Below are 26,475 nucleotides of genomic sequence, written 5' to 3' on the forward strand. Positions count from 1 at the left end.
AATAATTAACTTGTACTTGGAGTTTTTAATGTTTTGTGCGAAGCAGTTTTTGTACGCATTGTTATTTCATCAAGGGAGGGCACTGTGTCGATAATGTAAACATTAACATGAAATACAATTTGGTACAGAACATGTGATTGTGATTTTAATCAAACTTTTTGTCACTGAAAAGGTATGTAAAATTGCACCATTGAACTTAACAATTGTTGAATTTCACAAGAAATTTGAAGAGCTTCTAACGAGTTGAAAATTTAAATCATTTGTTATCAAAGAATTAGAATCGTTCATCAACATAACAGGATAGGACCAATCTCCCAAATGGGATATAATAGCCCGTTTGGGATAACATAGCCCAAATGGTATATAAATTTGAAGTGCAAAAAAAATTTTTTTTTTATTTTAAAATTTTTGATATAAATCCGCATTAAATTAAATGCAACAACTTTTGGTTAAGAAGTTTTTCTATATGTCTATAGTTTGTAAGATTGATCCCCAAAAAGTTTTGGATATACTGAGGGATCAATCTCCATAATAGAACAGCTACAGAAAAAGTTGTTGTATTTTGTAGCAAATTTATTCTTGGTACTGATTAGTGTTTAGATTGTAAGGTGTTATCTCTTATCAACTTCTCATTTACCGTAAGCCTTATTTATCTCTATGCCATACCCTTGATTACCTTTTAATTATAGTGATAATTAATAGTTAATTGCCTGAACCGTTATAATTATTTGATATTATGTATTCCCTTCCCACACTGAGGAGGTAGATTTTTCACTCCCCACACTGAGGTCAGGCACTGTTCACTATATAAGTATAGTCTGTCCCAAGATATTTATGCTGCATATTTGAACGATTTTTAATAAAAATAAACATACCTGTGACTGAAGTGCAATTAAAATCGATGAAAGGAAAAATTCCCAAGATAACTTCATTCACACATTATCATTTTTCCCTCGTAAAAATTCACAGGAATGAAAACAGTTTTCCTACGGATATTTATAATGGGGAATGTTGACATCTTTTCTCCATTCGGAAATACTCGGGACACCTCGCGCAATTTTTCAACGTTATCATCCGGGCGTCTTCATCTCCTTGGCAATGGAAAAACCTCGTAGACTTTTTATTTTTAGCCGTGTACTGATACCCGACAAGCTAGAGGGGGCATTTCAAAGGGGAAATCTTGGGATTTTTTCATACTATTGAATGAACATCGTCTGAACCAAGAGGTATCTATAATATTGAATAATTTAAGAAAATATGCGGCAAAAATATCTTGGGACAGACTATAGGTGAAAGTACAAGTAGCAGTGTAGTGTGTAGTAGTAGTAGTAGCAGTGGACAGTGAAGTAGAAGTAGTAGAGCAGTGTATTAAGAGTAGCAGTAGATAACGAATATATTTGGATTTATACATACATGATGTTTTTATGTGGATTATTTCTTGTGTGGATTATTTCTTGTGTGGATTGTTCTTATGTGATGTGTAGACTTTGTGCGTAGATATGTAAATAAATTAGTAAACTCTTCAACGACTCTTCCATACTAACACTGACTAAGACTTCATACATTCATTCGGATCAAAATTAAATGTGTTGTAACTCGGCAATGTTCAGTCCGCACGCTCTGCGGAGAACATGCACTAAAATTTCATCTATTCTAATGCATTTCAAAATCAAAAATTTTTGTTTTTTGCACTTTAAATTTTTATTCCATTTGGGGCATTATATCCCAAACGGGCTATCATATCCCATTTGGGAGATTAGTCCCAACCTGCATAATGCACCATCGTAAAGCCTCTTAACTTAAAGCTCATCAGAGATACTACATGTTAGAATACCACTGTCTTTAGATGACACAATACATTTAATCTAATTGTCTTTTTTTATGCAATCCATTTTGTATAATATGGTTTTCATCAGTTCATAATTGAGCAAAGGCGCTCCCTAGCTAATTTTGAATGCACAACGATATCTATTTATATAAGTCTACCCTCTATACCATAAAAGTATAGAAAGTAGACATATATAAATAGATATTGTTTGTCATGAACAAAATTGGCTTGTAAACACCTATGAATTATGTTTTTAGTAGATTAATCAGGTTGGAAGCAATCGCTCAAAGGGGATACATAATAGCCTGTTTTGGATATTATATCCCAAGTAGGATAAAAATTTGAAGTGCAACTGCCAAGAAAATGAAATTTTTTATTTTGCAAAAAATATGGTAAATTTGCAACATAATAGATGAAAAGTAACAATTAAATTTTGGTAAACAACTTTTTCTGTATTATACTATTATGGAGATCATTGATCCCTCAGTGAGTCAGTAAATCCAAAAACGTTTTGGGGATCAATCTTACAAACTTAAGGCTTACAGGAAAACTTGCTATCCTAAAGTTGTTGCATTTGATAAACATTAATGTTGGGCAGTTTAAATCATGTTGAATCATTAGATTTCGTGGTGGTTCAATTTTTGTGGAATTTGTGGGTACCTCTCATCTACGAATTAACGTCCTCTACGTATTAATAAAAAAGGGTTATAAAGTCATAATACCATTTGAAAATTAAGTTGATAAACAAAATTACATCTTGACGAAGCAGTAAAATTTACAGTACTGTAGTTGTATACCTTAAGTTAGTAGTATACATGTACATGGTATCCGATAACTGCATGCAATAAGGGAATTTGTTGCATTTTTGATTACATTATAAATACTGTACGTCATAATCAAATTTAAAAGAGATACAAAAATATACAAGTTGCTGTGGTTAGCAATTTGGAATTGCATAATAGCTAAGACAATATTTTTTTCATTTGTAAGAATACGTTCTGTCAAAAATGAGGGATTTCCATTATATATTAATAGAAACTTGTACTTTGTATGAATATTTATGTTAAGAGTTGACAAAATGATTCTTACATATAATTATTATAGTTAATTATACATACATGTCTCTTTATTCAAGAAAATACATATTATCAATTATAAAATTATTTTATTTAATTAGATTATATTACATGTATAGAAATAATTTACTAAATAATACAAATGTAGTATAAATAGTAATTTATTTAATAATTTACTAAGCCAATCAAATATAGGGCATTACATATACAAGCAGAATTGAAATTATACATCAACAAAATACGAAATTTCATTCCAATGTGATTTCATTAAAGAAAAGTAAATGTTAGGTAGAAATGTGTAAATATGAAAATAAGATTCCTAAACCACGTAGGATATGAAAATGAGAAAATCCTATTACCATTAATGCATTCAACCATTCCCTTCTTCAGGCATCTACTCTTTCAATCGTTATTAAATATGAAATATAAATTCTAACATAAAGATCAAATAGATAACTTTAATGTCCAAGAAATGGAATAAGCTGATGGTTGAGTTCTGAGTGGTGAGACCTGGTGCACATCGTGTTCTGTACCACTGTCAGTAGCAGCAGGGATAAAAACGAAGAGGCGAATGGCTAATGAATGAAGGTTGTTTACTTCACTGCGATCAATGCCTGTCTGCTCCATTAGACTCACTGACATAGGGTTATAATATACAGATGATGTTTATCATTGAAATTAGCATTTATTGAACATGAACGGAGGACTTCATTGACTTTGTTTTGTGGGGTTCTTTGATACTTTGATTTGCTGTCATTTCAAGAATTCAGGAGGAAGGACTCATAAGCTAATACTGTGGTATGTGCTAGGTATTTATGTTTCACTCACTGATCATTCTTTTCTTTTTTTTACAAATGTCAAAATGATATTATTATGATGTGTTTCAATATTGTTAATAATTGAAACTAGTGGGATGTGAAATATGATTACATTTGCACTTTTAAGTTCTAATTTCTTTCCTTAAAAAGTAAATTCAATACATGTATAATTAAAAGTAATATTAGATTGCAAAATTATATTTCTTGTTTAATTGGAAGAAAATTCTTTGTTTGTGTATATACATATGTACAGAGTTGACAATTATTTAAAATCTTGTATTTTCCAAATCATTTTTGCATAAACATCAGTTTGTTCTTTACCCAGTCCATCTGTCTACCTTTCACCAATTCTTCAATGAAACTATTTTTAGTGTTTTGAAATTCTAGTGTTATGTAGTTGTGTGATTAGGTGCTGAGGAATTCTCCTAGAAGCTTACAAAATAAATCTTTATCCATTTGGAATAAGTGCTTCATTAACATTTCTGAGTGCCGTATGTAGATGCTAATTGTTACTTAGCTGTTTTTAAGTACATGTACTTTTGGAGTTTTGTTCTGTGAAAAAGAAAAGTTAAGTTAAATTCTCCTCTGTACCATGAAGGCGCATAAGGCTGGTGCTTATCCCCAGTTTCAGTAGTGCTAAGCAGGTGAAAGTCTTTGACTCCCATTGGATGGCCAGGACACCTGTCCATCGCAGGTTAACTCCCAGCATAAGCCAGTACCCAATTTCAGCTGGGTAAACTGAGAAAATATAGATAAAGTGCTTTGTCTAAGTGCACAACACACAACTTCAAGAGACCACAGGGGAGTTTGAACCAGCGACCTTTCAGTTACTGGCCTAATGCCCGTGACCACTGAGCCATGTGTTTGAAAAAATAAAAGCCTTGATGTAATAACATTTTCTAGAAAATTTAGAATTTGGATTATTTTATAAAGTATCCTCTCTTTTATAGACTGGTACTAGTACTTGTTTGACTATATATATTTTGAAAAGCTTACGTCATGTACATCCAAGATGTATACACATAGTGGATGAACGGCATCCTCGGAGGCATTGTGGTTGAGTGGCATCCTTGGAGGCATTGGTGTTGAGCAGCATCCTCTGAGGCATTGTAGTCAAGCGACATCATCTGAGGCATTGTGGTTGAGTAGCATCCTCTGAGGCATTGGGGTCGAGCAGTATCCTCTGAGGCATTATGGTCAAGTGGCATCCTCTGAGGCATTGGGGTTGAGCGGCATCCTCTGAGGCAATGTGGTCATGTGGCATCCTCTGAGGTATTGTGGTTAAGTGGCATCCTGTGAGGCAATGTGGTCAAGTGGCATCCTCTGAGGCATTGTGGTTGAGCAGCGTTCTCTGAGGCATTGTGGTTGAGTGGCATCCTCTGAGGCATTGTGGTTGAGTGGCATCTTCAGAGGCATTGTGGTTTTGTGGCATCCTCTGAGGCATTGTAGTTGAGTGACATCTTCTGAGGCATTGCGTACTTAGAATGTGTAGAAGTGAAAATGGTTCATAAATCAGTCAAATATATCAGATTATGCAAAAGTCAGTATGGATGTGTTTTGTATTAATAAATATTTGCATTCTTGTTCAAATTATGCAGTCAAATATGGAAACAGAGGAACAAAATCAATAAAATCCATATCATTGTTTGATTTTTTTCAAGTTGCAGAGTCACTGCTAGCCAACAAAAGCTTGAAACTAATGTTTTCTAAATGAATTTGATACATTTATTACCAAAGAACTTACTATACATGTATATGTAGTTAAAGTACCTAATAAACTAGAATATGGCCTCAAGAACATTTTTTTCATCAACATCAAATTTAATGCAATGTAATTGTGTAAAAAAAGAAGCAGCAATCAATGTGTATTTCACAGTAATGGTAAATCAATACATGTGGCAGGCTCTACTAGTGTAGTGGGGGATACCAACGTCTTCTTCTTCAGGGTCTCGCGTACTAGGGGGATCACAGTTGTCATATAGAGCAGTGTATGTAGGAGTATATATTTACCCGTCCTTATCAGGTGAAATCACTTTCCTTATCACCGCAGGAAAATTAACCGGAGGTTTTAGGTATACTCCTTCAAGTGTGCGCTTTGCATTATGGCTAAATAAGTCGTGACTCAATATTATTGGATTTACTTGGTCTCATCAATGGCCAATTTCCTCTGACATTCTGTTTTCTGTCTCCATGGATAAAATGTATTTACAGGTAGGTGAGAGAGTTTTTTATGTTTTGGGTTTGCCATAAATAATGCATTAATTTCTGTCTGTGGTATCTACACTGCTATCAAAATGATATAACGCGGGATGAGACAGGATGTTAATTGTAGTTATCCCCTGACTTTTCCTACACCAAGGCCATATCTCATTGTTGTAATTTGTGAATTTCCTTATAGTTTATTGATTCGCTATTTCAGGTTATGAGTTTCTCGAGCAGAGGAGATATTTGTCATAGTGTAGTGGTATTATGACACATTGATTTTTCTATTTTACATAGAACTGGATTGATACTTTAACATGTCTTATAACTAGTGAAAAATAAATGTACCAGATATCTCTCTCTCTCTCTCTCTCTCTCTCTCTCTCTCTCTCTCTCTCTCTCTCTCTCTCTGACTTTGTGTTTGCAAATATATGTACCTTAGTATTAATCCTGCTGCAATGCAATTCCAACAAATATTGATTTTTTTAAAATCATATGGCTAACATGGAATATGCCAGTATAATAAGACTTTAGTGTAGACCGAATTAACACACAGATCCTGACTGTTCCATCTAGACTCTTGTCTTTGACAATCTCTTTGTCTAATCTGATAAGTTTCTTTACATCATCATCAAGTTAATGAAATCCCTTGTGAATCTGTCAGCTTATTAATGCCTTGGACTTCACTGATTACGGTTAAATTAAGAACATTTACTCTGTCATGATGTATACGTTTATGTTGAATTGCACTTTTAAGAACTATGAATATTATCAAAGCACTTTTAATATGTGTAGCACATTAGATTTGAAATATGTAACTTCAAATTTATCAGCAATCATTTCATCAATTTACATGTTTGTCTTTAGGAAATGCCTTTTAGTTAAAAATGCATGACCTTCCATTTGATATATATTTCTTGCTGATCAAACTATGGATAATAAACTACATGTATATTTATTGTGATTTAAAGTTATTAACTTTATTGATTGTTTATTTCAAAAGAATTGGGGAGGTCCCATAGGAATATGTGTACGGTAAATGTTTTCTGTTTCTCTGTGACTGTGTATATATGTACCTATATATATTATAGTCAGAGAGAGAGAGAGAGAGAGAGAGAGAGAGAGAGAGAGGCCAATTTTTGTGCAGTATGTAGTAAAACAAAAGGGTTTTACGATATGTTCATTACGGTAATTACATGTAAGCTAATTGATCAATGCACATAAAATTTGTTTCACAAGCATACAATATCTGTTTGCATGTCAAACTAAGTAAATCAGTCTACTTGGAGGAATTTATGTAACTCCTAGGCACACCAGAAAAGAAGGATTTTAATTTGATTTGGTTACAGTTGAAATGCTGTGTGTAATCTTGAGAGAAAATGGGATTGCACTACATGAATCTAATAATCCTAATAATTCCTGGTAACAGGAAAATCGTCGTGTAGACAGAGAACCTGTAGCATGAATTCTGTCAATATTACAATAATATTTACAAAACCATGGATGTTGGCAAAGGTTTTCTCAACTTCACAAGGATAGTTTGTAATTTGCTTTCTATTATAGTACGTCAGATCATGCACCAGACATTATCAATATCTATTTCAAACGCTTTCATTAAAGATACATATCTTCGATCTCTCTATATCTCACCATGGATATCTCTGTTCTGTAATTTGTCGAAATTTTTTTTTTATCTCAAAGTTCTATTTCCATTTTGTGGTGTAAAAAAAAAAAACGTTATTAATGTTTTCATGTTGTTCCTGTTAGAAATCAATATTACAAATTACGCGATGATAAAATGGAGTTTGATAGAAATGACATATTTTGTTTGTTGAGGGGTGGTCAGTGGTGTTATTATCTGATGGAATACACAAGCTATGATTGATATGTCAACATTGTAGGTGTTTCACATACCTGTTATGCCTGGGAATAAATAAATGGAGGGGGAAGAGTTTACTTGGTACAAATTGTGTTACCAGGTAGATTAATTTTATAAATGCAATTTTTATTTAGGTTTCACTTCGTGTCATTTTGTACGGTACTGCTATTTTCTCAATACCCTCTTTATCGTTGATTTCTATCATAAAAATGTCAGATTTTCCTTTAGTGTTGTATATCAAAGGTACTGCCAAAAATGGGTATTTTTATCCATTACATTTTGAAAATTCCATTTTTTAATCAATTTTATGTCATTTGAAACTTGTTCAAGTGAGTACCAGAACCATTAGTTTTCAGTTACAGTAGATTTACGACCATGTTATTTTAACTGAATTTGATAAATGTACCTTTTAATGCTTATCTTTGTTGCTTGATACCCTAAAGTGACAATAAAAAAATTGATATTCAGCTGATATATATTTTATAGATTTGACACAACAGGCCTTCAGCTATCAAATTCTACTCTAAAAATTCAATTAGAATCTGTATGATGTATGTAAAGACTAAAGACATACACTCTCCATCTACAGTAAAACATGGTTATAAAGAAGTCCCATGGATGGGCGATATTACTTCGTTATAAAGGTAATTCGTTATATCCGTCAATTTTACAATTTGTTATTAAGTCACATGGAATTAAATTCACTTCGCTGTAAGCGTTAATTCATTATAAGCGTGTTCGCTATAACCGTGTTTTACAGTAGTTACTGAAATTACTGATATCAGATAATCATACAGACTCTAATAAGCTACATTTCTCCTAGCCAGCATGCAACTATAGAAATAATTGATGGAAACTTTTTTCAACTGAATTAAAGATCAAACTATATTCATGATCATGAAACATGTATTTGGGAGATCATCAATTTGGGAAGTTTACTCATGCACTGACGCACTCAGAATGGTGTATACTGAAAATTAATTGAATTTAGGTTGGTGATTTATATGCTGAAGCTGCACATTTCATAGAATACTGCTGTCTGTGATGCCTCTAAGGCCAAAGCTGTATGTGAAACGATTGTCTGTTGAGAGGCTAAAGTTTTACAGAGTCAGATTATTAAGCTATAATTGTATTGCCTCATAGCATGTATCTCATCGATTTTGATTCACCACAATGCTTCAAAATAGAGGAGTAAGATTAAGGTTGATTCTATGATGTCACAACCTCTGATTGCCTGTCAAAGTGGGAAACCTCTTCTCGGCTTCTGTCTCTTTGAAGGGACAAGAACAGCAGCAGCCTCTGGCTTGATTGATGGCACTGTAAGACATAAAAACCTATAAATGCCTGGCTTCCTGAAGCGGTCTTTGGGAAATACAATTTTCAATACAAGTGCTTTGAGGACCCCTCAAGATGCATTATCTCAATGAGTTATAAAGCAGTTTGAAATCAGGGAAATCATTATCTGCACATGAAATATGAAAGATATGAATATTTTATAACCTGTAGTGTTCACATTGATCGTGAAATATGCTTGTAAAAACTATAAAACTGACAATGATTATGATTGAAACAGATGGCGGAGAATTCTTCAACAAATAATATAATGCTGGTAGCAGTAATCAATATGGGCATTGCCAGTTTTCTGGTAGTAGTTAACACCTATGTAAATATTATAATGTTTAATTTATTTATACATATTGTTTACTATGTCAATGTCCTGGTACATGTAGCATTACTCTGAAGTAGATAATTCATTGTTTAATCATGTGCACCTATATGAGAGTAAGTACAGCTGTAATCATGCAGTTAGGCCTCATTTTTACAGTACACCTAATTTTCATGTACAGTGTATTAAAATGAGACATTTTCTATGTTAAAAAAATGATATCAGTTTTAAAATGATGTGTGAAAATACTGCCAAATTGCTGTTGCAGTATACCGGTATATGATGTAAATGTTTGAGGATGAATAATGAGAGAAGCAGAATTTGTGTGCTGGGACAAAAAATATTGAAATATGAAACATTACATAAATAGTGCCTGTTTGGGAGGGTAACAGTTGAAATTGACACACTGAGAAAACCATTGTCAACCGACGCAAAGCGGAGGTTGATAATGGTTTTCGAGAGGTGTCAATTTCAACTGTTATCCTCCCAAACAGGCACTATTTATACTGCTATACTGAATGTCTTAATTTTGAAGAAAATTTTACTGCTTTTATATAGGAATAACGTGAATTCTACAGCGAACCGTACGCGCATAATTTTCGCGCATGTAACATTTTTTAATGTTACCCATTGCTAAGTGCGTTGCTAACACTGAGGGTAATAGAACGGATTATGAACTTCGTCTTAACCAATCAGATTTCAGTATTTAACATGAAAGTATAACAAAAAATCATGTTTATTTTATGGAGTAAGTTGATGATGAATTTGGGTTCACTGAAAATGTTATTTCTGGTGTATTTAGATTAAGAAAATTTGCACAAAGTGCCTGTAGGAAGGTCTAGATCTGCTAGGAATATGTTGTATAAGTTGATTTTAGTTACAGCCAGCTTAAGTAAAACTATTTGTATTCAGTTGTATGCTTGTTGTATTTTCACAGATGTCCAACAAGGGGTACAAACACACCCATCTGGAGGAGGATGAGGCCTCAGAGAGCAGTGCCCCAGGGGCCCTGGACTTTGACACGGGGGTGGTGGTCCGCAGTAGTGTGTTTTCCTGGCAGCGTAAGACACTGCTGGAGCGTATTCTGATCGTCTTGTGCTCTCTGCTCATGCTGACTGTCCTCATAATGGCCATCGTCCTGGCAACCAAGGATTCCAGGCCTAACACAGACAACAAAATCTCACAGCAACAGAAATGTAAGAATTCAAACAATTAAGTTATGATAAGAATCTGTGCATAAATATATGATATATTACAGATTTACCACAGTGCAAGCTTTTATTTCCATTTTCAGAAACATTGCCATAAGTTTTTACCATAATGGTGCTGATTTTAATTTAATTTTCTCATTGGTGATTCTTTTAGCACAGATTTGTAGAGAGTGTGGAGACATCATTCCAATCATCAAAACAAACTATTCAAAGAAATGCCCCACCCCCTCTCCTGCGCCACCCAGCTCTACCCCTAGCTGTCCTGGGTCCCCCTCTGTGTGTGTGACACCGGCCTGTGTGACCGTGGCAGCCTCTATCTACAATGCAATGGATGTGACGGCGGACCCTTGCGAGGACTTCTATCAGTATGCCTGTGGAGGATGGGTGGACAAGCACCCCCTTCCATCAGGCCACTCTCGCTGGGGCACGTTCAATGTTCTTTGGCAGGAGAATCAGATCATACTGAAGAAAGTTATTGGTCAGTTCACTTCCTTTTTATTCAATCTAAAGAGTTTTCAAAATCAAAGATATAGAATTTTGTAAGGAAAGAAGACAAGTTCTTACCAACAAGCCTTTAAAGATTGCTGGATACCTCATGAATTGTTTGTATCCACCCTCAGAAATATTGGACTTTTTTTTTTGCATGTATGTAACTTCTAGTAAAAAAATTAATCTTAATAAAGATGATCATTTTGTCAGTTTTTGAGAGTTTTGCAAAAATTAGCAAAATTTTATGATGCCATTATTCTAAATTTAAAATGTGTTTTCAGAGAAACATATAGGAATAAAGATTTTGTTTCTGACCATTTAACATTGAAACTCATTTGGTTAATTGCTACACAATGTGTGCCAATGTTGCACTTACATGTAGCTCTTTTCAACCCCCCCCCCCCCCCTGAAAAAAAAAAATCACCCATATATTTGGCCTGCAATCATTTTACTCTGCAATACAATGTTTTCTTTGAGTAGCCTTGCATTGGAATAATTTTCATTAAACAGGTGTTCTTAAAATGGTAGGTATTTGTCCAGTTATTAAACGCATGAATGATTTTCAGGAAATAAATGTTAAATGCCAGTTCTTGTAAAGGAAATGCTCACATAGAGATTTGGGTTGTTTGGGTGCATATTAACTTGATTTTAAGGACCACAGCAGACTAATTGTACTTATATTTAAAAAATTAAGGTTAGCTTTGGTGCAGGGCTGGTATAACCCATTTATTTGCTTTGGTCCAGTTAAATGTTTTATTAATACATGTATATCAAAGAAGAAGATGGGTAACAGAAGATGCGTCATCAATTCATAATATACCGTAACTTATCTCATGTACACATATAACATTTATATATCAAAGAGGTTGTTCCTAAAGGTAAGAAAATAAATGGATATTTCATACATGTTTTTATTTACAAAGTTTAAATCTTATAACACATTTACTCATGAAAAATACATTTTTAAAGGACAATTTTGATGGAAGTTGGTCTATTTGTTGGCACAGAAAAACCACTGAACAAATCGTCAAGTGCAGCTGAGTTTAAGGCCCAAAAGTATTACGAATCTTGCATGGATGTCAACAAGACTATCGAAAAGCTTGGGGCTCAGCCAGCCAAGGAGTTTCTGTCAGGAATTGGGTCATGGCCAGAACAGAATGAAACCAAAAACTTTGACATCCAGAGCCTAGTGGAGAAGATTAAGGCCTATGGAATTGGGGTCCTGTTTAATTACTGGGTGGGAGTAGATGACAAGAACTCCACAGTCAATATTCTCCAGGTTTGTTGTACTCTAATATGTAGATATCTTAAGCTATGTAAATCCAATGTAGCAGGTCATTGAGGTCAACGGCTTTGTCCTGATATTCCCATCATCTCGTAGATCATCATCTCATGTCAAACCAGCATCTTATGAACATCAAGCAGTAGTTGTTGACTCTTATGATCTGTCAGTCACAAGGTCAAGGGAACTATAAAGTTTCCAATTTAATTGATTTTGAAGTTGACTTTACAAACCACAGTTTTCAATTTAATTGATTTTGAAGTTGCACTTTACACACCACATTCATAAGCCGTGTTTGAAATATTGGGAGTTTTGTATTTGGCAGAATTTTGATTTAAAATAAGTAGGATAACTTTGCAACAGCTTTCAAGAAATTTTAATTGGCATTTTATTTTTGAACTTTTACAGCTTTACATGATTACCTGATCTACAGTATTTGCATCATTTAAAATGAATTAACCCGGTAAAATTAAGCAATATGAGTATTGGAAATTTTGCTTTGTTTTTTTAATAAATGAATTAAATTATCTAAAACTGAGGAACATCGCAGGTATCCTTAAACTTCAAACAAGTTTTTCAGTTCCTCTTCATAATAGTAGTCATATGATTTTAGTCTGTTTCAATGAACTGCTTTATGATGTTTCAGATCGATCAAGGAGGTTTAGGATTGCCTGAAAGACAGTATTATCTGAACGAATCTGACAAAAAGGTAAATTATAGTAAAAGTTCTAAAACGACAATAGTCAAACAGTAATTTACTTTTAATGAATTTCTTTAAAAGTGGTTATTTACGTGTGGTGGAAATTTACACTAGTTACACGGTAAGATTTAAATCGTGGATAATACCCCTGCATGTATGGTGAAAAATTTAAACTTTATAATGGTGAATCATGTATCCGCCTATTTAATACCCACATGTATTGTTTTACTGTAGAAAATGCGTAGTTCGCCACCAGCATAAATAACCACTTTAATGGAAATAACCTCATTTGAAGTTTATCATAACATCATGAATATAATATCTGCAGGTTTTAAATGCGTATTTGGACTACATGACTACAGTAGGTGTATTGATGGGAGGTGAGAAGAATGCTACCAGAAATCTAATGCAGAATGTGATAGCCTTTGAGACGGAGCTAGCAAATGTGAGAGCCATTGATTTTATGTCTGATATATCTGTCCTATGCCTGCTGGTGTTATGTATGATGAACCCCTTTGCAGATAATTGACCTAATGAAGTTGAAAAGGATGTCTGAGGGAGAATATTAATGGTTTTGTGGTGGTTCATGGAAAATAGTATCTTTAGTCAGCACTGAGAGAGAGAGAGAGAGAGAGAGAGAGAGAGAGAGAGAGAGAGAGAGAGAGAGAGAGAGAGAGAGAGAGAGAGAGAGAGAGATGTTTAATCTGTTATAATTGTGTGTACATGACTCCTTTTTAGATCACAGTTCCTAGTGAGGAGAGAAGAGATGAAGAGAAAATTTATCAGAAGATTAGTATCACAGATCTTCAGGAAATTGCTCCTTTTGTATGTCTTAGAAACTGGTTTATTGAAAATTTAAACTGTTATATGTTAAGCATAAAGATGTTTGCAACTACATGTATCTGAGTTTTCACTAAAATTTGGATTTATACACTTATGTTGTAAATGAGATTTTCATGCAATTTGTTTTAATTTCAGTTAAATTGGACTAGATTTTTCCATAAGATGATGTCTGTTACCAACATTACACTAGCAGCTGATGAGCCCATTGTTTCTTTCTCATCTGACTTCCTCGGGAAAATGTCAGCATTAGTTACCAGCAAATTAAAGACATTAGATGGAAAAAGGTTTGTGGTACAGTTGGATAAAAGTTCAGTACATTCAACATTTGTTTGTTCATTTAGTTCCATAAGTGATATATTCAAGTGATTATACATTTGATTACATTACTTTGAATATAAAGTGAAAATAATGACACAGATATTATCCATCCTCCCAAAATATACCAGTACCTCATCATCTTACCTCCTGCTGATTTGTTACATGTAACTCATCTATACTCATCTATACGGTAACTGTATGATACAAGATTTAAGATTTTATTTGGAGGGGGGAGGGTGTTTCTCTTCTTGAATTCTAATATTACACTGCAAATCAATTCTGTATTCAAGGTCCTTCAAATACTTCAACCTAGAAATATTTGGACCAATTCAAATTTGTTCAAACATTAGATTTGTTTGTTAATACATGTACATGTAAAAAGTATCCTCAAAATTCAGGATTTGTCTTGAATGTGGTCCCTCTTAAATTATAATGATGGAGATGCAGTTCCCCCCCCCCCCCCACCCCCCACCACCACTCATCTGCCTTTGATTGAATATCAATATGAACCTGATTCATTTGTTGCAGAACACTACATAACTACCTTTTGTGGCACATGGTCAGTTCTCTGACATCCTTCCTCTCCAAGCCTTTCAGGAATGCAAAGAAAATTTTAACGGAAGCATTGTCAGGTGATTTTTATAAAAATTTGTGAAAACCAGAATTTTTTATTCAATGTATTTAACATTTAACATACCGAACTAAAGGTTTGTCATTTTACAAATAATGCTAACAATCATTTATCTTCTTTTTATAAGTATTTAGAGGAAATTGGCAAAAATTAAAATTTGTACATCACCATATTTACATTAATTTGGTTAGTTTAGCAAACGTTCCATTTCATTAGGTTTTTCATTTCTGTAAGAAAAGATTGCAAATGCACCATAAATTCTTGACATGTTTGAGCAGACTTGTAATAACATTACTGTGTACATTTGTCAGGCACTACGGGTGGGGAGGAGTTATGGCGTTACTGTATCACAGACACGGATGATGTGCTGGGAATGGCCCTGGGAGCAATGTTTGTCAAAGAAGCCTTCAAGGGGGACAGCAAGCAAAGGGTTAGAAATCAGGGTTTATACAGTTAGAATAATGTCTTAATTTGACAAAAAAAATTGTTGGTTTTAATAGAATAAATTGTACATCAGTAACTTTACTATAGCCTGAAATTTTATGCCTAATAAAAGCCCATTGAGCTCAGATGCATTTTAGCTTAAAGAACTAATTTTTCAAGATTCCTCTGATAAAATACTCTTTTTTGACACATGATTGATCAATTCTAGAGGTTTAGTTCATCTGGCTCTTTGAATTCTTAAATGTATTTGAGGCATGGATTTTCTTGTCTCTGTGCTGCAGGCAGAGAGCATGGTGAATGAGATCAAGGACGCCTTCAAGAAGAACCTGCCCCGACTGTCATGGATGGACGACGAGACAAGGCAGGCGGCCAGGGACAAGGTTTGTTACAAGATCGATTGCTTTAGAATTAATAGAATTCTTGGTTATGATACCGATTGCTTTAAAATTAATAGTCAGAATTCTTGGTTGCATTACTGATTGCTTTTGAATCAATAAAATTCTTGATGGCCCAGTTTTCAAGGGATTTCATGTTTTTAACTTCTGTGGAATCATTATTATTCATAGGGCACCAATATTTCCATGGGTAACCCTTGCCCACATGGATTAATTTCTAATGATATTATTTTTCAGGCTAATGCTGTGATTGATCTCATAGGCTTCCCAAGTTACATCAGCAACCACACCTTGCTAAACGAAGAGTACAAAGATGTAAGATATTCTTGGAAATTGGAGTAAATATGTCTTGATTGTTAAGTTCTTGAAAATATGCATTATAGGGATTGATAGGGAAATATCTGAGTATTTGTACATGTAAATCATAGATATACAACATATGTACCAGTAGTATTATTATAAAGGTTTGACAAATAGTATTAGTTTTGATGAATAGTTGTTAAATAACCATAACAGACAGTAGTAAAAACTGAAAACCAGTGAAATTCTTAAGTTGTGCACTTTTATGATGTTGTCTGATACAAGATATTTACTAAGTTATCTCCATGCTGATAGAAGTAGGTCTGTAAACAGAGGACTAGATAATGAGTGTTGGGAGATGCGAGATGATAGCTATTATTATCACATGGTTATCACCTTTACAGCTGGAGGTGTCTGCCGGAGAGTACTTCAAAAACAACATCAGGAACTTATTGTTTGTTGTTAGAAAAGATCTACAGACTCTCAGGTCCAAACCAAAGAAAAACGAGTAAGCAATGATTTATGTAAGAGTTTGGCCATTGAGTATGTTTATATGTTCAACTAGATAACTCAATTATCAATGAATACATTTATTTTCTTGACAGCCAATATATTTTATGTATTATTACATCTTTCTAACAAGTGGAGGAGGTATAATTTGAACAAAATTTGGAAAAATTACTTATAACATGAAAATAAAAACCACCAACATAATATGTACCATGGTACCATGTACCAAGACCAATATGTTTAAAATCAGATCCTTTGATCCGCTCACGAAGATCTCTACACTAGCGAAGATCTCTACACTAGTGTAGCGATCTTCGTGAGCGGATCAAAGGATCTGATTTTAATCAGATTGTACCAAGACATTATCTTGTGACATATTGAACACATAGACAATATATTATATGATTTTTTTATTGAAATCAGTTTCTGATTCTGTTGAATTATAACAAGTCATTGGTCTAATTTGTAGGTGGGATATGACCCCGCCCACTGTTAATGCCTATTATACACCAACAAAAAATGAGATCGTCTTCCCTGCTGGGATCTTACAGGCCCCTTTCTACGATATTGATTTTCCAAGGTAGGGATTTGTTACATGTATGAATTTTCACAAGTCCAAAAGTAGAGATTATAGATTGTAATAATGTATGTTTAACCGCTATTAAAACAATGATGGATTGTAATAGTTTGATCAATTTTTTAATGTAATAACGATCGTGGGGAAAATGTTTCAAGCATTTTGTATACTATCTTATTATAGGTCATTGAATTTTGGAGCCATGGGAGTTGTGATGGGACATGAACTTACTCATGGATTTGATGACCAAGGTGTTTTATCTTAAAATCTTGTATACATGTAGCATAAGATTTATTGAATGATAATAGAGATCTGGAATCTTGTATAACTATGTAGATGTGTATCATATATCTCTTTACTGGCTATGAGGAGGATAGCAAGTTTTGTTCAGTTGTTTTCAATGGTGCAATTAACTTGCTATTGTCCATATATTGAATTTAAAATGTAGTGACTTGGATGGTAATAAACAAGTTAGAGTTATTGTACTTTGAATTTAAAACGTAGTGACTCGGGATTTCACCAGAGGTGTTTTGAGATTAAAAGCAAGGGAAATCAAATGCTGCCTGGGCTTAGTTTTGCTGACTATTCACTACAGGGTTGTCTCTAAGACCCGGGAGGCAGGGAATTCCCCCGCCTATAATGCCTTAATTACCCGGCTATTATTGCATTTCAAACACAATGTAGCTATAAGCAAGACCCCCCAGACCCCCTGCTACTTTTTCATTTCCTCCTTCTACTTCAATTTTTAGAGACAACCCTGCACTATATGCAAAAAAGTTAGGGAACTATTTCACAGTAATTAAAAAAGCATGTACATTTGTATATTCATCCTAGTTTTACATAGAAAATGTCCAAAGAGAATTAATAAAACCTGATATTCATTAAACAATAACAAAGCTTTCCTACTTGTTTGTTTGTCAGGTAGAGAATTTGACAAGTATGGGAATCTCCATCCCTGGTGGAACAACCAGTCTATCATCAACTTCCAGAACAGGACGAAGTGTATCATAGACCAGTACTCACAGTACAAAGTAGGGGACAACCATGTAAGTCATTTATCAATTTATCAGTACCTACAATGTAGTCAGTGTATCATAGACCAGTACTCACAGTACAAAGTAGGGGACAACCATGTACCGTAAGTCATTTATCAGTACCTGTAATGTGGTCAGTGTATCTTAGACCAGTACTCAGTGTACAAAGTAGGGGACAACCATGTACCGTAAGTCATTTATCAGTACCTGTAATGTGGTCAGTGTATCATAGACCAGTACTCACAGTACAAAGTAGGGGACAACCATGTAAGTCATTTATCAGTACTTGTAATGTGATCAGTGTATCATAGACCAGTACTCACAGTACAAAGTAGGGGACAACCATGTAAGTCATTTATCAGTACCTGTAATGTGGTCAGTGTATCATAGACCAGTACTCAGTGTACAAAGTAGGGGACAACCATGTACCGTAAGTCATTTATCAGTACCTGTAATGTGGTCAGTGTATCATAGACCAGTACTCACAGTACAAAGTAGGGGACAACCATGTAAGTCATTTATCAGTACTTGTAATGTGATCAGTGTATCATAGACCAGTACTCACAGTACAAAGTAGGGGACAACCATGTACCGTAAGTCATTTATCAGTACCTACAATGTAGTCAGTGTATCATAGACCAGTACTCACAGTACAAAGTAGGGGACAACCATGTAAGTCATTTATCAGTACCTGTAATGTGGTCAGTGTATCATAGACCAGTACTCAGTGTACAAAGTAGGGGACAACCATGTAAGTCATTTATCAGTACTTGTAATGTGATCAGTGTATCATAGACCAGTACTCACAGTACAAAGTAGGGGACAACCATGTAAGTCATTTATCAGTACTTGTAATGTGATCAGTGTATCATAGACCAGTACTCACAGTACAAAGTAGGGGACAACCATGTACCGTAAGTCATTTATCAGTACCTGTAATGTGGTCAGTGTATCATAGACCAGTACTTACAGTACAAAGTAGGGGACAACCTTGTAAGTCATTTATCAGTACATATACTAGTAATGTAATCAGTGAATCTTAGACCAGTACTCACAGTACAAAGTGGGCCAATTTCAATCAACCTTGGCACAAAGCAGTCTTAGGCAAAGGGGATTCAAAGTTGTGAAAATTAAGGACCACAGCGTTTTTCAAGAGAAGATACAACACCCCTGGGAATGTGTTCGGAATGTTTTCTTTATCGTTGTTAAGCAGGGTTTGAAATAAACAGTCCCCCACTCGCCATTTGCGACTAAGTTTTCGTGTGGGTGATTTGAAAATGCCAGGGGCCCACATGGCAATTAAACAATTCCTGATGCCAACACATCTTCTTTCCAAATTTGTCCGAATGTTTCTTATTTTAATTTAGGTTGATCACTCAGACGCTTATCTTTACCTATCTTCACTGTGAAGTCTAAACGTCTTGATGATCAAGACTACTGAAGGTCTTCATCAGTCAAGCGTTTCATAGTGTACCAAGAAACATTACTTTCAAAGCCTCTAACTGATTTCGTCATTGTTATAATATTTCGATTTATGGCAATGGTTGTATCAGCCAGCCAAAAGAAAAGGATTTTTATTTTTAATAGGAGATAGATTAACCAATATAGATGTAAAGGAACACCAAGACATGTGGTTGATTCAGAAGACTTGAGTTATGAATTTTAGAAAATGAAGTGTTTGAAAATTTGAACAGAAATCGAAATTTAATATGAATGAATATATATGTACAATGGCATGTTATTTAATGAGATTAATAAAACCCTCTTTTTTTAATCTTTTTTAAATGAAAAGTGTGGGCAACTAAATTTTGATGTGGGCCCCTGGAATGACGAAGTTTAGTAGCCCACATGGCTAGCAAAAAATTCAAGTTAGTTTAAAACCCTGTTAAGTATGTAATAAATCCAGAGGTGCTCGAATGAAAGTTAACGAGACTTCACTGAGATTTGTTCAGTTACTGTGAAATTTCGAGCGAAAGTGTAAGTGTTCGGATAATATTTTCAATATACGTAAGTACTGGTCGATTTTCATATCATATTCTACTTTGATTTATGTTAAAACATCAACATCTTGTAAGATGTATGTCTTTTTTCACTAATAGCGGTTTTTTAAATTAAACGATGATATTCAGAACAGAGTTATCGTTTGTGTTCAACCATGTGTAGAGTGGTTGATAATACATATATAAACATTGGGTTGCTTAATAAAATCATAGCCATGTTTGATGCTTGTGATGTGCAATACCATGTTTTTAAAAAAAATAATGGGTAAATGTTTTGCATAAAAACTTAGTGTATCAAGCCATTTTCAAGGAACATTCTGCATAAAATAGTACAGTCTGTTTCACTATTGATGTTATTACTAGGTCAGGTGCGGATCGTAAATTAATTCTGAGGGGGGATCTCTACTACGCATGTTAAATTGTCGCAACAGCAGAAAAAAACTTTTTTTTGTATTGTCACATTTATTTCTGGAACACATTTTATCCACCAATTAATGAACATAAAGTTTAAAATCTTTTTGTATTTATACAGTAGTCAAATTTATATTTGACTACAAGTACCTAGATTCTCTATAATAGACTATAAACACGAGGCACGATTTTTACTGTGAAACTGAAAGGGTCAAATAAAACCATGTGGTCTAAAATTTGAATGACAATAACATTCGCAGGGGTGTACATGTATTTAGAAATTATTGAAAATTTTTGAGAAATTTTAAAAATTGTCAAGATCAATATGGCCAGGAAAGCTGAAATCATGTGGAACCATCCTCAGGTAGTGTACATTTTAAGTCATGAAAATCATGACCCCCTGGGGTAGGGTAAGGCTGCAATAGGGGGTCAAATTTTTACATAGGAATATATAGGTTAAATCTTGAATATTCTCAAATACTAATTAGCTGGGAAAGCTGAAACTTGTGTGGAAACATCGTCAGGTAAGTTAGACTCAAGTTTGTTAAAACCATTATCTCCATGGTAGGGTGGGGCCACAATGGAAGAAGGATGTGATATGTGATATGAGTATAAAATCATCCTGTTAACAGAGGGACTTGATTATAAACATTAGTATATCAGGTGGAAAAATACATTTATTTTTTTTATACAGGATCTACATGTATTAATATTGTCCAGATAGTTTGTATTATGACTCCATTAAGGTGATTTCAACATACCTATTGTTGCTCAGGTGAGCGATGTGGCCCATGGGCCTCTTGTTTAAGGGATGGGAATAGGTATTGATCAGTCATTAGTTGACAATATTTTAAGTTAAAAAAAGCATACTCATCAAATAGCTTTATAATATGAGATATAATGTATTTGTATGTGTAATAACAGCAGCTTTAATTTTTTTTATTTTAGGTGAAAGGTAAACAAACTCTTGGAGAAAACATTGCTGACAATGGAGGACTGAAGGCTGCCTATCATGTGAATATTTTATTCTTTCATCAAATTTTGATAAAAGTTGTCTAATTTAGATGGAAGGTTTTGGTCCTTCAAAGAAAATGATATAAACAAAATTTTTGTACGATCTGCATCTTAATGGTAATAATAAGCTGTAATGTTGCTGGATTGTATACCTATTCATATCTAAATGTACGTTGAACATGGATTATAATTACTGATATTCTTCTTACTAGGCTTACAATTACTGGTTATCACAAAATGGTAAAGAGAAACCACTGCCTGGGCTGAATTTAACGCACAAACAGCTGTTCTTTCTAGGATTTGCACAGGTCAGTTTACTGCAGAATGTCTTTTTTATATACTTATGAAATCGCAAATCATAGTTCACATAGTTACATGTCTCTAAAAGACAGTTATGTATTCTTCATGACAGCTATTTTGTTGCTTAGGTATGGTGCTCTACAAGTACAAAGGAAGCAGACCACCTACAGATCCTCACAGACCCCCACAGTCCTGCTATATACAGGTAATATCTCAGTGTTACAGGTGCTAGCTATAGTCACAGGTAATATCTCAGTGTTCCTGGTGCTAGCTAAAGTCACAGGTAATATCTCAGTGTTACTGGTGCTAGATATAGTCACAGGTAATATCTCAGTGTTACAGGTGCTAGCTATAGTCACAGGTAATATCTCAGTGTTACAGGTGCTAGCTATAGTCACAGGTAATATCTCAGTGTTACAGGTGCTAGCTATAGTCACAGGTAATATCTCAGTGTTACTGGTGCTAGCTATAGTCACAGGTAATATCTCAGTGTTCCTGGTGCTAGGTATAGTCACAGGTAATATCTCAGTGTTACTGGTGCTAGCTATAGTCACAGGTAATATCTCAGTGTTACAGGTGCTAGCTATAGTCACAGGTAATATCTCAGTGTTACTGGTGCTAGCTATAGTCACAGGTAATATCACAGTGTTCCTGGTGCTAGCTAAAGTCACAGGTAATATCTCAGTGTTACAGGTGCTAGCTATAGTCACTGGTGAATAAGTGTTGATAGTACTATAGCTATAGCTACAGATGAATATCTCTGGATTAATGTTGCTTGCTAAAGCTACAGGTAAAAATATCAGTGTTAATGGGGCTAGCTATTGATATAGGTAAATGTCTTGAATGTAAATAATTCTAGCTATAGGAAAATATCTCTGTTAATAATGCTAGCTTTAGTCACAGGTTAATATCTCTGTTTTGATGATGCAAGCTATAGCTACAGGTAAATATATCTGAATTAATAATGTTTGCTATAACTATAGATAAATATTTTTGAGTTAATGATGCTACCTACAGCTCTACAGAAAAATATATCTTAGTTAATTGTGCAAGGCTTAGCTATATTTGCAGCTAATATATCTCTGTGTTAATGATGCTAGCTATAGTTAGAGGTAAATATTTGTATTAATGATGCTAGCTATCTCTATAGGTAATTCCTCTTAGTTAACTGTGCTAGCTATAGCTACACCTGTAGAATGTTTTTCACAACTTCTACAAGTATTGGTGTTAGAAATGCCTATATTTCTCTATCTCTTGATTATATCTTTTGGATTTTTTATGCAATTTGCTTTAAATAACTTACAGCAAGTTTTCAAAATGATATCTTCAAATTAAAGTCTCGGTTGGATGAATGCGTCCAGGTTAATTATTTTACTAACGTACATGGATAGCGACTGATGTTGGCATGTTTTGTTTTTATTTAGAGTTATAGGAACTCTGTCTAATTCCAAAGAGTTTGCAGAGCAGTACAAATGCCCAGTTAATTCTACAATGAATCCCCAGAAAAAGTGTGAAGTCTGGTGATCAACCCATTTAGCATCTGAAAAACAGATTGCCCTGTACCAAATAGAGCCCAAGAAGCTTAAAACACACACAGCTTGTCTACATTATTTCCTGTGGTTATGTGATTGGGGTGCACATGTACCAAGGAAAAGTTTTATTGCTTTATATTTTATTTTGTATTTTTTGACTGATTGGTGCTTTAGAAATAAAAGCCAAGTGTGTATGAATGAAATGATATATCTTTTTTGTTATCCTAACATAATGAAAAAGTATTATTCTTAATGTTTTTAATTACCCTATAATGTAAACCAAAGATCGGTCCAAAATGCATAAATATAAATGGCCGTACATTTATTTTTATTATAGCACATACTTCAGCAATGCATTGACTTTTATCACATGGCTCTTAGCCTGCATATATTTTGGTTAATGCATTGAGTATATCAGAAATACTTGTACTTCAATGTATGTAATGTCTAGTAAACATTGTGCTTAAGGTCATTATAAGATATCATTTACATGTTCATGTATCAGAATTTTTTTTTTTATTTTAGAATTTTCATATAATTGTTTTTGTTGGCATTAATAACATTGTTAATGGCATATCTTTCCTAAGATCATGTACTGAATCTACCTATCAATTATAAAGTTTTACCGTCTGTGTTTTCTAGCAGGGTCGTTTATTTGTGAACAAATGATGAGACTGTGTCATAATAAAATGGGTCTTTTTACCATTTATGTTATATAAGTTAAAGACATTTAAGTCTAATAATATCTAAGATTTTGTAAAATCAAAACCTTTGTAAATCTCATTTTAGACATTCTTTTACAAACAATTATATTTGTTAGAATTGTCTTATTTTCTACAATTTGTTGACAAAGTTTTTATTCATAATGAATCAGTAGTTTATTATTGTTTAATCTAGTCAGTAATTGAATATCATTTATATATATTATATGTACATATGATTATCATTTATACCATTACATGTATATGAATCTCACATGAATGTTTATGTTAATACACACAATTGTAAACAACTCATAAATTGTAATGTAAATTAGTATACATACTGGTATTTTGAAATATAAAATTTTTTGTGTCTTTTGCAATACTTACAACAGTTAATATAGGTATAAATATATTTTTTGTTCTGAAATCCAGAAAAAAACTTCCATCCTCATCTTTTCCATACATTTAATTAAACTAATACATCTATTGCACTGTCACATTTTTGGTAATAACATAAATATATGGGTTTGCATTTATCATTGTTATTTTAACAATGTCAATCTGACAGTGCAATCAATGCTATTTTGTGTTGGGTTAACCATTACATGATAGCTGATAGTCCCAGTGTTTTACATTTTCCTGACATGTTGTTGAATCTCTGTTCTAAGTCTACCTTTAGTCAAATATACACCAATTTACAATTTTCTCATATTTTCATAGTCAGAGATGAACACATCTGTCGGTATATCAAACAAGTACTGTACTACCACTGTTCAGCTTTCAGTTTTCACAGTCATTTAAATTTGTCCTCATGCAAGTTTGTATATTTTATTTATTTTTTTTGAAACTTTTTTATAAAGCAATAAAATTTCTCAAAGATTCTGATACAGTTTATTCTTGCCATTTTGTATTTGTGTGAATGTCAGTTAAATATGAACAGCACAATGCAATAAAATAATCTCTTTATGAACAAAATTTACATCGTCTGTACAAAATCCTCAAGTTTCTTTAGCCAAGGCTTGTGATCCAGTCCGTTCCCAAAAACCTTTGGTTAAGGAAAAGTCATCATCATTGAATTGTCTCTTATGTTAATGTTTCATTTCCTTGTTGGAGTTCTTGTCGGTTTTTGTCTTATGTATACCGTAGTAAGAACTGATCACAAAGGCATTGTATAGTAATTTTTTGTCTGTAAAGTAATTGCTGAAGGCATTGTATAGTAATTACTGTTAGGCATTGTACAAGTATACTGAATATGCTTAGTAACACTTCCGAGGTCGTTCAATGTATGTACATAAATGTTGTTGTTCATTGCGTGAAATTGTTGATCTTGCTTTGTTGTTGAATCTTTGCAAATCTTGTTCACGTTAAAGCATTTCCACAAAGAAGGCATTGCTATTTTGAAATGTTTTAAACAATCCATTTATCATTTTTGTGTTGAAATCCAGTTGTTTTGTTTGTTTGTGATTAAAGTTCAAATAAACTGATATTATTTCATAATTTGTTTTTTTTTTTGTTGTATAAATAGTTTCTGAAATAATTATTTCTCTACCAATGTCACATTTAGGTAGTAAAATAATAACATAAGAAGTGTTACCTGTTTTATCATGAAAAGTGAAGGTATAGTGGCGTTGATGTTATCAAACTTAATTTCCAAATGTTCCTAAATAATTTCCTGCCGCTTATGTCCCTATAGTAAGTAAATCATTTATTGAACTGACATGTGTTGTAATGATTTTAATATAACATATTATTGTCACAGCCGGCCCATCGGACCTATATGTCATTGTTTAAATATGTAATACATATATATAAAAGTCAGCGTTAAAGTTTGGCTTGTTTTATCCTGAAAACATTGAATATAAATTGGACGCATTGTCGGGGAAAGTTGCAGAGCAGTGTTTTGAATTAATCGTTGTCATTGTAAACGGAGCCTATAGTGGTATCTGAAAGAGAGCTGCGTAATATTGTACTATTAAAAAGATTCATCGACAGTAGGCTCATGGTTTTCATCGCTCACATTAGTACACGTAGATCAGATTCAATGTGAAAATCTTTGCACCGCTCCTGGGGCCACAGTATTAGTTGAGTTAGGGTTTGGATTATTTTGAATCTGTATTGTTATAAAGCTTTCTTCATAATTATAATTCTGATACTGCTGCTCTTGAGAACTACTTTTTGAACACATCAGATTTTCATCATTTTACATTATGCTATTTTTTCAATTAAAGTCCGCCGAGAATGGCACTGTAATGTTTTTATTAAAAATCTACAGAGGTAAAATAATATAAAACGTCTTTCAAAATGCTATCAA

At 33.7% G+C, this 26,475-nt stretch overlaps 1 protein-coding gene across 4 annotated transcripts; it reads left to right on the top strand.

Moving 5' to 3' along the window:
* Positions 1–18: 18 nt before the first annotated feature.
* On the top strand, positions 19–25,661 carry LOC105324832 (endothelin-converting enzyme homolog). 4 transcript variants are annotated; one of them, XM_066080267.1, is made up of 20 exons: positions 19–172; positions 10,407–10,665; positions 10,835–11,158; positions 12,177–12,448; positions 13,098–13,160; positions 13,480–13,596; positions 13,890–13,976; positions 14,130–14,278; positions 14,841–14,944; positions 15,255–15,373; positions 15,669–15,767; positions 16,020–16,097; positions 16,487–16,590; positions 17,062–17,172; positions 17,353–17,420; positions 18,091–18,215; positions 21,563–21,628; positions 21,841–21,936; positions 22,057–22,133; positions 23,353–25,661. In XM_066080267.1, the coding sequence occupies exons 2-20, from the start codon at positions 10,407–10,409 to the stop codon at positions 23,450–23,452; spliced, it is 2,418 nt and encodes an 805-aa protein (XP_065936339.1). In that variant the 5' UTR covers positions 19–172; the 3' UTR covers positions 23,453–25,661. The 4 variants fall into 4 exon arrangements, with proteins under 4 accessions (XP_065936339.1, XP_065936340.1, XP_065936338.1 ...); XM_066080268.1 differs by lacking the exon at positions 19–172 and adding an exon at positions 3,537–3,702; XM_066080266.1 differs by lacking the exon at positions 19–172 and adding an exon at positions 5,615–5,933.
* The last annotated feature ends 814 nt before the right edge of the window (positions 25,662–26,475 follow it).

Source organism: Magallana gigas, chromosome 3, assembly GCF_963853765.1.
Source record: "Magallana gigas chromosome 3, xbMagGiga1.1, whole genome shotgun sequence".
Classification (NCBI taxonomy): Eukaryota; Metazoa; Mollusca; class Bivalvia; order Ostreida; family Ostreidae; genus Magallana; species Magallana gigas.

Bases quoted from the DNA above. Each gene is read 5' to 3' on its own strand.
- LOC105324832 (XM_066080265.1), top strand. From the start codon at position 8,418: ATGGATGGGCGATATTACTTCGTTATAAAG. The intron at 11,159-12,176 runs GTCAGTTCACTT...TTGTTGGCACAG, and splicing joins CATACTGAAGAAAGTTATTG to AAAAACCACTGAACAAATCG. The intron at 14,945-15,254 runs GTGATTTTTATA...TACATTTGTCAG, and splicing joins TTTAACGGAAGCATTGTCAG to GCACTACGGGTGGGGAGGAG.